The sequence below is a fragment of the Solanum tuberosum genome, unplaced genomic scaffold, assembly GCF_000226075.1.
Source record: "Solanum tuberosum cultivar DM 1-3 516 R44 unplaced genomic scaffold, SolTub_3.0 scf00379, whole genome shotgun sequence".
Lineage (NCBI taxonomy): Eukaryota > Viridiplantae > Streptophyta > Magnoliopsida > Solanales > Solanaceae > Solanum > Solanum tuberosum.
Genome location: NW_006239309.1, coordinates 360,775 through 372,554, shown reverse-complemented (window position 1 = coordinate 372,554; position 11,780 = coordinate 360,775). Strand labels below are relative to the sequence as shown.

General features: G+C 34.9%; 4 protein-coding genes across 6 annotated transcripts in view; 1 reads left to right on the top strand and 3 right to left on the bottom strand.

Annotated features, from left to right (window-relative positions):
- The window catches only part of LOC102597496 (40S ribosomal protein S5), a 2,682-nt gene extending 2,650 nt beyond the window's left edge, over positions 1-32 (bottom strand). Inside the window, 1 exon segment of the mRNA NM_001318648.1 lies at positions 1-32. Within this exon segment, the coding sequence (NP_001305577.1) occupies positions 1-32 (32 nt within the window).
- A 1,336-nt stretch (positions 33-1,368) lies between these two features.
- Positions 1,369-3,213, bottom strand: LOC102583160 (40S ribosomal protein S28). Of its 2 annotated transcripts, none has more exons than XM_006362184.2 (2): positions 3,113-3,213; positions 1,369-1,786 (listed from the first exon to the last, which is right to left on the bottom strand). In XM_006362184.2, the coding sequence occupies exon 2, from the start codon at positions 1,783-1,785 to the stop codon at positions 1,588-1,590; it is 198 nt and encodes a 65-aa protein (XP_006362246.1). In that variant the 5' UTR covers position 1,786; positions 3,113-3,213; the 3' UTR covers positions 1,369-1,587. The 2 variants fall into 2 exon arrangements, with proteins under 2 accessions (XP_006362246.1, XP_015158383.1); XM_015302897.1 differs by having other exon boundaries at positions 3,080-3,177.
- Positions 3,214-4,786: 1,573 nt separating this feature from the next.
- LOC102597165 (IQ domain-containing protein IQM6-like) lies at positions 4,787-7,993 on the bottom strand. Its single transcript, XM_006362225.1, has 8 exons — positions 7,518-7,993; positions 7,092-7,206; positions 6,911-6,976; positions 6,721-6,809; positions 6,529-6,616; positions 6,141-6,380; positions 5,949-6,044; positions 4,787-5,533 (listed from the first exon to the last, which is right to left on the bottom strand). The coding sequence occupies exons 1-8, from the start codon at positions 7,991-7,993 to the stop codon at positions 4,787-4,789; spliced, it is 1,917 nt and encodes a 638-aa protein (XP_006362287.1).
- A 2,076-nt stretch (positions 7,994-10,069) lies between these two features.
- The window catches only part of LOC102582594 (probable ribosome biogenesis protein RLP24), a 2,730-nt gene continuing 1,019 nt past the window's right edge, over positions 10,070-11,780 (top strand). Inside the window, exons 1-2 of one of the 2 annotated variants that reach the window (XM_006362182.2) lie at positions 10,070-10,160; positions 10,420-10,530. In XM_006362182.2, the coding sequence (XP_006362244.1) occupies positions 10,450-10,530 (81 nt within the window). In that variant the 5' untranslated portion in view covers positions 10,070-10,160; positions 10,420-10,449. Of the gene's footprint in view, positions 10,178-10,419; positions 10,531-11,780 lie in introns of both variants that reach the window. The other variant, XM_006362183.2, reaches the window with a different exon arrangement.

The window sequence follows — 11,780 nt, the reverse complement described above, 5'->3', positions numbered from 1 at the left end:
GGGGCGGGGGCAGCAACTACACCTGCATCCATTTCTTCTTCTACTTCTCTTGCCTGCTCTGATTCACCTGTAAAACCTAACCGTTAAACAAATACATTTTGCTTGATTTTGAGTTTCATAAACAGAGAAAGATGAGCTGCCGGCGTACCTTCCGGGGAGAAGAGTCTTTCTGCTGTATGCTGCTGCTGTATTAGAGAATGAGAATGATAAAACCCTAGAGATTTTATAGTAGGGTTTCGTTAAAGAGGGTTGGGCTATTGTGTATCAGCTCGGCCCAGTAAATATTGGGTTTTTTACTTAGGCCCAAAACAACTGAGGCCCCTACTTATTATATTTTTTGTCCACAAAACAATATATTCACTTGATTTTATCGTCATATTTTCTTGCAAAATTCAATACTTATCTTTTGAGCCGATTGTTCGATCTTTTTCAGAGCACACTCATGGGGCATTAGTATATTGTTATTGAATTAATCATGTTCATGTATTTTCGTTCAACTTGAGGGTCTTGACAAGTAAGTTGCAGAACTGTAGGCCCCATCGATCCATAAATCTTGGTATATTTGTATATTATTTCGTAGTTGTATTTGTTTATCAAACTAATTCATTATTTCGACTTCAAAATTGAGTAGATTTTGAATACTCTTTCATGAGTTACTAGATAACCTGGGACTCTCATTGCAGTGTGTTTATAGATTTATATATTAACAAGTGTTTTGCTGGTTGTTGCAAAAACAACTTTCAAACTTCAATTGTAGTTACATGTCTTGTTAAACTTGAGTGGTAATATTATACGGCAAATTTGAAAAGATAGAAGTGGTTGATTGTTTAATCAGGAAATGTCAGAACCAAGAAATATTGTTCCTAAATCTCTTTTCGAGTACGAATAATTTAAATATTTATTTACAAAAAAAAACCTTTCTTTCTTCTTATTACTCTTTCCTCTAGACATCATCATATGATTGAACTTAAACAAATTTGGCCTTTGATTCTGAGATATGCTTCAGAACAAACATGCAGAACCACTCTCATATAATATAGAATTTCTTATATAACCCTTTTTCTACACGCAGTTTCTAAATCATCGTTGAGGGTAATAACTTTTCAAGTGTTGTAAATAAATAATAACATCAAGGTAGAACTATATATAGCCTTTTTATATGTATAGATAAGATTATAAAAATTAACTAATATTGAGTTTATGCAATATATGCATCTCAAGTACTAAATTTGAAGGCTTTGTAATCAAAATATGTTCTTTTTGTTTGGGTAATAACCATTTAGAATTCTAATAACAATAGAACCAAAATCACACACAAGGAACACTGGAAAAAGATTCAACGTGATAGATGGACGCACGCACAACACGAAATAAGAACCATTACATGTTGCCATTGACACAAATGTAGCAAAATATTATATTAAAACTATTCCAGAAATATGAAGTGCACAAAAATGACCAAAGTCGACATGTCCATACTTAAAAGAGTCTACGCAAACAAAACCAAAAGACTATTAATAGGGAACAAAATCCCAGCCAATATCTAGTATTCAAGGGAATATTGGTTTGGCAATCATAATCATGGGCTCAACGCAACCTCCTGGCTTCCCTCTCAGACTCCAACAGCGTGAGAATATCACCCTCTCTGACTGGTCCCTTCACATTTCTCATGATAAACCTGTTCTGGTCATCAAGAAACTTGACTCTCACCTGAGTCACCTGCCCCCTCGATCCGGTACGACCCATGACTTTAATCACAATTGCGTGCTTGGTTACAGATTCCATCCTGCAAATGCAGAGTACATTTATAAGAAGCCAAGATGGACAACACATTGAGATGGGTCAAATGAAACAATAGAAGGCAAAAGCAACAAACCACGCCAAAACCTAGCATTTATAACTTAAGGAACCAATAATACTCTAAAGAATATTCAATATTCAAAAGATACAATACTCGAACACTCTCACATATTAAAGCATTTCATCAGTGGCAGATCAATGATCTAATTAAGTGTATTCATAACATCTCTGCACCTATTACATCTCCATTATAACAGGTAGACATGGTTTAAACATATACTCAACAAAATTTCAACTATTAGTTTCGTTGTTTAATCATTAATGCTATGGCAAAGAGACATGGAGCATATGTTTGCGAGAGAAAATATGCATTGGAGGTAACTAGACAACACCACACAGTAACCTAACAGCTTCCATTATTGTAGGTTCACATATTTTCTCCGAACTAAAGGGACTCAGATAGCCGGAATAAGGCTGCTATTGTTTTCTGCATGAGAGAGGTTGTTTGAATCCAAAATGTGGCTGGATTCACAGCAATAATCGACAAATTTATTGCCAAGATTGTGAATAGCCCACTAATTGTAAACAGGTCTGTCCACCATATATTATTCTCTGTTGCATCATTGTCAAGTCAATTAGGTGTCAAGAAATTCTCTTATTATCTTGCTTCACATAGATTTGATGACACCGGTAAAAGTAGCAATCTTGTTTTAGATTTCAATGCTAGTGGTGAAAAAACTGCAAATTTAAGCTATACCCCATTGCAGAAAAATCCAAACCTCTCTCTACCTCCTACTCTTTTCTCACCTTCACAAAATTCTACCATTGTTGGGCTGACCCGAGCTCAACTTTCCTTACATACAAGTATTATGTAAAGTAAAAGGCCTACATCCATTCATCTATACTTTTCCATGAACCTCATGTCTGTACCCAAAAGGCAAGACTTCGCCTTTTATCACACAAACGTTGAGCTAATTAAAAAAAAAAGACACATGTTTCCTTCTTCTTCGATTGATCCAAGTATTAACTTTATAGAAAAAAAAAAGTACTAGTTTTTCAACACCTATTTTTATCACCAGGCAACATTCAATAAAAAAAAAAACAATAACAAATCATGAGTTCATGAGTTCCCAATACAACAATTATTAAACCAATCAACACAAATCTAAGTTGAGCTAAAAGATTGAATCTTATCATAGAATCAAAGCAAAAAACAACAGATTAACAACACATTCGTTACAGATTATTGAAAAATGGGACGTGTTTTCAAGGAAATTACACAGAGACAGATTCGACGGCGAGAGCGGCTTACCTTCCGGTGAGAAAAATCTGCTGCTGTATGTTGCTGCTGTGTATCAGAGAGTGAAGAATGATAAAACCCTAGAAAATTTATAGTAGGGTTAGGTGGCTGAAGGGGGGAGGCCTATAATGCGATAGAGCTCGGCCCAGTAAATATTGGGCTTTCAGCTCTGTTATGTCCTAGATCCATCTGTGTCTTAAGGCCCAAATTCAATGTTCAAATTTATTGTTAGGGAAAGAAATATGAAAAAACTAGCTAATTACGTAAATATTTCTATTATAAATACTTATTTTATTCAATAGTTTGAAATAATTATATATTTTGATAGTTAGATAGTAAAAGGCCTACATCCATTCATCTTTACTTTCCATGGTTGCACCGAAAAGGTGAGACTTCACATTTTATCGCGCAAACATTGAGATGATTTTTTTAAAAAATGAAAAAAATACCGTTGATACACATTTATCCCTTCTTCGATTGACCCAAATGTTAACTTTGTACACATTACATTTTTGTGAGGTGATTGAAATGGAGGTTAGCATCTGGTGTTTTATGTGATAACAAGGTGTGACTAAGATTTAAAGGTAAGCTCTATAGAGCAGTAATCAGACCGACTTTGTTGTATGGGACGAACTATTGCCAGTCAAGAAACTTTCATGTTGAGAAGATGAAAGTTGTGGAAATGAGGATTTTTAAGATGGATGTGTGGGCTTATTAGGAGAGATATGGTAAAACAATAAAGATGATCGGGCCAACGTGGAAGTGACCTCTATAGAGGACAAGATACGGAAGGCTAGGTTGAATTGGTTCGAACATGTCAAGCGAAGATGCACCAATGCTCCAGCAAGGAGACGAGGTTGATATTGGAGGGCTAGGAGATAGGTAGAGGTAGGCCAAAAAAGTGTTGGGGAAAAGTTATCATGCAAGATATGACATGAGGTCGAGGATTCAGCTAGTAGGCTAGTAGTAAACAATTTTGCGTTGGTCTCTTCGACTAGTAGTATTAGTATTATTTTACTATTTTTGTGTTTCTCACTCTTAGTTTTCTACTACTTATTGTCTCGTATGCCTCTATATTCTTATTATCATGCTATATATTACCTATGTTTTTATAATTGTTGTGTTTTTATTTCCTTTGAACCGAGGTTCTTTCGGAAATAATCTATCTATCTAACAAGGTAGAGATAAAGTTTGCATACACTCTATCCTCTCCAAACCTCACTTTCTTCACAATCTTGAAAGATCCTGGCAAGAATCAGGTCATTGGGATACTATGTCTACAAGCATTCAAAACCCAAGGCTTTTTTATGAACCTTGCACACACCTCGATCAATTTGTTAATTTTCACACGCATAGATATCGAGTAACTATATCCACCAAGACTTAGATAAAATGGAAGAAATCACCTAGCGCTTTTGGCTCCACTAGAATAATTGAGTAATTGAGGACCTGAAGTCTTTAAATTTCTTGACCAAAAAAGAAATAGAACAAGGATAAATCAAATGCACACAATTGAATCAGAGAAAAGTAATTCTGTTATTTGAACTTTTATTCTAAATAATCTTTAAAAGAATGTGCTAAAAGATAATTTACATCTTGTTGTACAGACCTACATAAGGAAAATGATTCAAAAGGGAAAAAAAGAGACAAAATCCTAGCAAGTTCCTCTTTGGAATTACTAATTAATCAACCAAAAACTGCTTCTCTTTTTACTGATGGACTATCTGATTCACAAAATACAACTAGTTCAAAATCAGGTCTTTTGCCTTGATCATTTGCTTCTCTAGAAAAGATTGTTGGCGTATAACGACGAGCACATTTTGAGGAAGCTGGAAATGCAGTTCTCGGAGACAATTGAACTTCCTCCATTACGCGAAATTGGAGCTCAGATGGATAGTCCCTCATGCAACCGATACGAGGTCCAGCTCCAGTTGACCATTTACATGAAGACAATTGATGAGCCAAATGATTTGATTTCATGCCTATATGTGAATGTATTCTCTTGATTATCTTTTCTTCAGGAACAGGTTCTTTGAATTCCTCTTCATTTTCATGATCGAATAAATTCTTCTTCGAAACTGAAAACTCTGTATCTGATAAGTACTCGTCTGGTGTTTCGTATCCATCTGCTGGAGTTTCCACAGGCTGTACCTGTTGGGCTGTCTCCTTAAACAACTCGAATATGCCTTCCTTTTCCGGTATTTCAACAGCGATTTTGGGTCGTACTCCTCGGGACTGACTTGGAAAATGTGGTACTGAAAAGTCTTCGTCATCACAATCCTTGTTGGTAGAATCAATCCTCTTTGTGTCCGAGCTTTTGAGGATGCTCTCTTTGTTGAATTGGCTGAAATCCGAGACTGATAAGTGTTTACATATGCTAGTACGACATTCTTTCCTGATAGAGGGCGCGTCCTCCTCATAATTGGTGAATTTCTGCAATATCAGGATTTAAGTTTAACAAATTATACATAGCTCATCTTGCCACGGTGAGTCAAGACAGTAACATAAGCGGATTCAAAATTTAAGTTAGTGATCAACGTAGAGAGAGATTATTTCTAATAGACCCTCGACTCAAAAGAAATGTAACTGATGTAGGAAAGTAAGACAGAAAAGGGACAACAAAATAGCAAAAATGTACAAAACAAATGTAGCAACATATATTAATACACACTGGGAAAAAGTGGACTACGTGATACTTAAATCAAACTAATAGTAAGATAACACTCGACTACCTACTAACCTTCTACCCTAATCCTCGACATTCAGATCTTGCAAAATATCAATTTTGTTTGAAATAACAGTTTTTGCGTTAAAAGATCTATCTTTTAGCAAATGCTTATACCTGGACAACAGCGATATCAACGTGATGTTGCTTAAGAAATAACATGAATGCTTCGAAATTCTCCTTTGTGGGGAGATAATGTCCACTCTGAGGCCAGACTGCCTATTTCATGCAAGAATTTAGATACATCAACAACCAGGTTTCGGAGGAAAAAAATGATATATAACTTGTTGGTAAAATCATGGCAGTTCTCTTTACCTTTATAATACCATCTTCCGCCACTAATCTCCCAGCAGACAACGCGGCACCACCTGCTAGGAAACTTGAATGCTGAAATGTGCCTTTTTTTTTCATCCCAACGTACAAGATTTTGGACACGCTTAGCACAAAGATCCACTTTGCCTCTGGAGGGCCTCCTCTCGTATCGAGAAGCCTTCTACTCTGCTTGTATAAGAATTTTCCACCCTCAATGACAATTTCATATGCCTCCCTCTCTATCTGTGATTATTCGTAGCTCATGAGTTGCAAATAATGTTTGCTCTCGAACATTTTTACCTACTTTATGCAATGTATCTAGAAGTAGAATTATTTATACTCAAATTTACCAATAAGAAAATGTTACAGATCGAAAGAAGATAACACTCACCGGTCCAAGATACTTGATGCAGTCTTGTTGAAGTTTCGGTCTAGCACACCTCTCAAGATTTATTTCTTTACCTTCACCTATGTCCAACCTGTTACGCGACATACAAGGGGAAAATGTCATACATAGTTTACGAAATCAGTTCTGAAGTTTCTTAGTTTGCTTGAATTTCTTGCTGATCAAAGAAAATCTAACCAATAAAAGAAGGGTTGTTTACTGTCAGCTTGGAGCCACTTGTTGTAATAAAATCGAAGGTTGTGTCCATAACGATGTCGAGGATCAATCTGTTCACCAAAATTTATAAAGAACATAAACAAAAATCCCACACAAAAAAAAAAAATGAAATTTGGGTTTGTTGAACTTTGCTCTTGAGAAGTGAACTTACTGCTTCAAGCCAATGCTGCAAAGCAAGTTTACGTGCTTTCCCATCTTTGGACAGACCTTTACCGACCTACCAACACACACGTAAAGTCCTTAAATCTAAGCTTAACCAACCAAAAAAGAAGGAAGAATCACAAGAAATGAATCTAACAGGGAGTTAGCACAAATGTAAGGTTAATTCATACCTTCGCAGTTCTAGTTAATGCTCGTGACCAACGAGAAACAGCAGTTTGAAGTTTCTTGGTGTCAAAATATGATATAGAACTGTGCTTTAGTTCAACAGAATCCAGTAGCTTCCACCTGTAAATTACACCAAAAGCTCCATAGTCAATGCAACGTGTGTGAAGACATGAAATGACATGACAAATATCCACAACAAAAGTTCCTTTACTACTCCCTCCGTTTCAATGTTTTGTCTGGTTATGACAATTGGTACGAAGTTTAAGAAAGTAAAAGAAGACTTTTGAATCTTGTTGTATTAAACACATCATGTTGAAACTGAAGAGTTGGAAAAAACAAGAGGAAAGAGACACCTTTTTTAAAACGGACTAAAAAGGAAAGTAAGACAAACAAATTGAAACGAGTGGAGTATAATTTATAAACTACTATACCATCTATGCTCAACTAGAACAGCACAATCAGCTAGCTGTCTTCGTGTACGAAAACTTTTATATGTTTTCTGCAACTTTACAGCAGCCTGATCTCTATGCTTTCCATACTCTACTGGCAACATCCTAGTATCTTTATCGGAGATACTATGCAATTTCGGAGAAACTTCAGCCCTGTTCCACGGGTTGTCTGATCTATTGATCTTCTTTTCCTCCTTATCAGAAATAAGAGTCCTCAATGCAATCTTGGCCTCAAATTCCCTCCTTTTATAGGTTAGAGTTCCCTCAAGGATCATATTCCCAGAACCAAATGACTTCAAGATTTTCGACTTTCTAGTAATTTGGTCATTGAAATTCCTTGGCTGTAACACATTCTTCATATCATCACTTCCTAAACTTAATGTTCTCACCAAATATGATTCAACCCGACTATCCAAATCCTCGAAATTGGCAAACGGACAGGAAAATGTAATTCCCATCTTCCCTGCAAAAGTTTTACTAGGATATTATGTGTCAAGTATAAAACCTCAGAAATATGAACATCTGCAAAATCAAAACAAATGCATACCGTATTAATTTCACCGATAATTCTATAAGTTTATGATGAACAAATCTAACAGAAGAAACTATTATCTGTAGTTATATAACAGAAAAAACTAAATAGCACTATGCTCAAGTTTACAACAATTGTCAAACTTAGTAAAAAGAACAACAACAACGCCTCAGTCCTAGACAAATTGGTGTCATCTATATGAATCATCTCTGACCATGTTTCACCATTTAAATTCATCTTATGCCAACATTATGCAAAATAAAAATAGAAGTACTAGAAGTTCTCCACACTTTCTATTGGCATGTATATATTTTTGCATGGAATTTCATCATAAAACCATTTGCCAATCTTGAAAACAACATGAAACAATGTTTAAAAATCTAATATTTTTTACACATATCACAATATATTAAAAAAGGGGTGAAAATGATACATCTTTTTACCTTAATAATACCTACGAGAATGACAATTTGTGAAATTTGAATATAAAAAGGTTGAACCTTTGGAATGCAATGGGAAATAAGAGAAAAAAGAAAGAATTTTTTTTTGAGAGTTAACCAGAAAGAGAAAGAAAATGTTGGATAAAAATCAATTTGAGATATACCGCAAAATGTGGGGGGTTTTAAGGGAAAATGAAATAATTTGGGTTCTAACCAAAACCAAGCAAACTTCAGTAATTCTTATATTTACGTCAAACAAATGAATGCATAATATATATTGACAAAAACTTATCCCCATTCAATATTCACGTCACACTAATGATAACGTGACACATCACTACTAAAAATATATGAATTATATTTGCGATGAAAAAAATTTGAGGGAGATATATTTGTTGGAAGTATAGGATTTCCAGTGGAATGTACGTCAGAAAAGCTTCCAACAAGTCAATTTCAGATGGACCTCCATTGGAAATTCGCGCATTTTTAGTAGTGGTATTCTCTCCATGCTCTTTTATCACCTAACTATGGTTAATTAATGTGTATTTTGTTAATACAAATATCAAGAATATCATTTTAAACGAGTAAATTCATATGAAGAAAGAAAAACTAAAAAGAAATAGAGAAAAGTTATGTCTTACAAAAGTGAGATCGGTCAAATTTCTTTGTTAAAGATGAGATTTCACGTACTTATGGAGTGAATGGATGGTGAAAGGCCATTTTAATGTCTAGGTAATAGACCTTGTTGAGTTGTTTGGCTATACAGTCTCTAGGTACAATGTATGTTCGTTTGGTTTTGCTTTCAATTAGGTAATTATAAACTATATACAAATAGCAACCGTGTTTTATAGGGTACAAGCATCAAGCAAGATGCTTTTACTTAATACAAAACAAAAAGGAAGGTGTTAATTACCTTTCAAGACAAAGTACTATTTGATGACATGAAATGTCTAGTTTTGGTCCTTATCTATTTATTTTTCGAAAATGAAAACTTGTCAACCACCGAAATAGAAATCAAATGTTTCCCGGTTCAAAACTATTGAATATTGTCTAAATCATCATTTGTCGGAACTCTTCAACGTAAGTTCCTTGGCTTGGACAGGACATTTAGCCATGTTGCTATTCCTGCATCCATGTTGGGAGTACGTTATAGTTTAATTCTAAATTGAATTTTTTATGATCACATACAATTTTATTATAGTTTGCAAATGAATGTAGTTTTATTACATCATCAGAATTGTAACATTATTTCTTCTAATTAACCAAAAGAATAAATTATAAATACATTTGATACACTCATTATACAATTATACACATATTAGTTATTACATACGAACTATAGATCGGTTAGCTATTTTAAATTTAAGTGATAGATGGAATCCAGTTTTTCTAGTGTACCCTACTTTTATAAAAACTTAAAGAATGAAGTAGGATTTTGTAATGGTGTGTATAATAAATTGACTGCAAACAGAAAAGAAAAATCATTAGGGACTAAAATATATATTGTTAAGAAATATAGGACTGAAAGTGTAATTTGTTCATAAAATTTCTAAACCCTCAGGCCTCAACCCTATATATGCCGCCTTTCTTGTCTTCAGTTGCCCCGCCAGTTGCTCCGCCGCCAACCGCCGTGCAGCTGCTCCGCCACCGCCGGTATCTATCTTCCTTCTGTATGCTCCGACTTAATTCTGTTTCCGTACACTTCTTCTGCTTAATTTTGTTGTTGTTGTTACCCCCTACGGTTTCCCAGTAGTTCCTCAATAGTTGAGATGAAATTTTTATTAGGTCGATGTTTTTTGCTATAAAAATTTGATCTTTGCTGTAGAACTCTAGTGTGTTGCTTATTGAATCTCAGTTTTTCCTTGTTAGTGTTTTGGTTTTTGTTTAATACTGCTTTTGTTATGGTACACAGTGAATTAGGGCAATATAACAGGACGACACAATGAGATTGGAAAAATGTTGGTTTTGTTCCTCAACTGTATATCCAGGCCATGGTATTCAATTTGTTCGAAACGACGCAAAGGTAGAATATTAAGCTTTCTTGCTTTGTTGATTTGCGTCAGTTAAATTTGGTTTCGATTACTTGTGTATGTTCTATGATTGCCATAGTTAGGTTTAAGAAAATGGTACTGTACTTAATTAGCTGGACTCATTGTTTTCTGTGAAGAAATCATAAGATAAGTATCCTGTAAATCTTCGACTTGTTAATATCAAGCTATAATTCATACTTTCTTGTTTGAGCAGGGATTAACAAGAACCTTTTTATTCAAATGATCCATTAATTGAGCTAACCATTTTAAGTGATATTATTACTCGGGGTGAGCTCTTGGTTAGCATTGCTTGAGATTTGAAAAAAATATATCTTCTTTGTGGTAAAATTACTATGGGAAATCCTGATTACTAGAGGGAAACTGATTCATATAAGTTTCAACGGCTCTCTCCATCTAGCCTAGCACTGGCTGGTTTAGTCCATAACACATATAGACCAGACATAAGTACCATAGACATTTAGATTTTTTTCGACAAAGTAATAGTTTATTGAATAAACGAATTATTGAAGGAAAAGAGGCAAAACTAAGGTTTAGACATGTCTTGTAAAAAGTTAAATATTCATATACTGTAATCATAATCTGTAAGCATTGCATTTGGATTGTGGAACTACATGATTTTCACTATTTGTGCACATAGTCGGGAACTTGATCAAGAAAACATACCTGACTCCATTAGGTTCCCTTGAGCTTTGACGATATTAGATGCCTTTGTTCTTTAAGTTTTAAGGGATTCTGATTTCTCTTCCTCTTCTCTTTCAATTTGCGTTTGTAAGTAGTGACAATTGGACAGAGAGGAAATGTTGGTTGCTAGCTTCCACCTTTGAGAACCAACATGCTATGGGTCCTTTAGTGATTCTTTTCCACCGCCCCCCTATAATAAGGATTTTAGCTATTATTTTTTAGACAATACTCTATCTAACCTTGAGTAAAATGGTGTACTTAATTCAAAGCGAACTAAATTGCTGTTCAATTACTTATTGAGTCACATGCAATAATAGGGGTAATTAACTCTTTCAATGCTCAGTTGCAATTAAGCCTTGAGTGGATAAGTCAGTAATTTATGATCTTTCTGGTTGTCTTTTGACGGCACACCATGTTATTGAGACACAATTCAGATAAGCTGTAGTTTTGAGGTCTTCTTTTCCTCAATGTTTATCTCTGCCTTTTCTTTTCTTTCCAGTTTCGTGCGGTCATCATGAAAAGGGTGTGTGGGGGGGGGGGG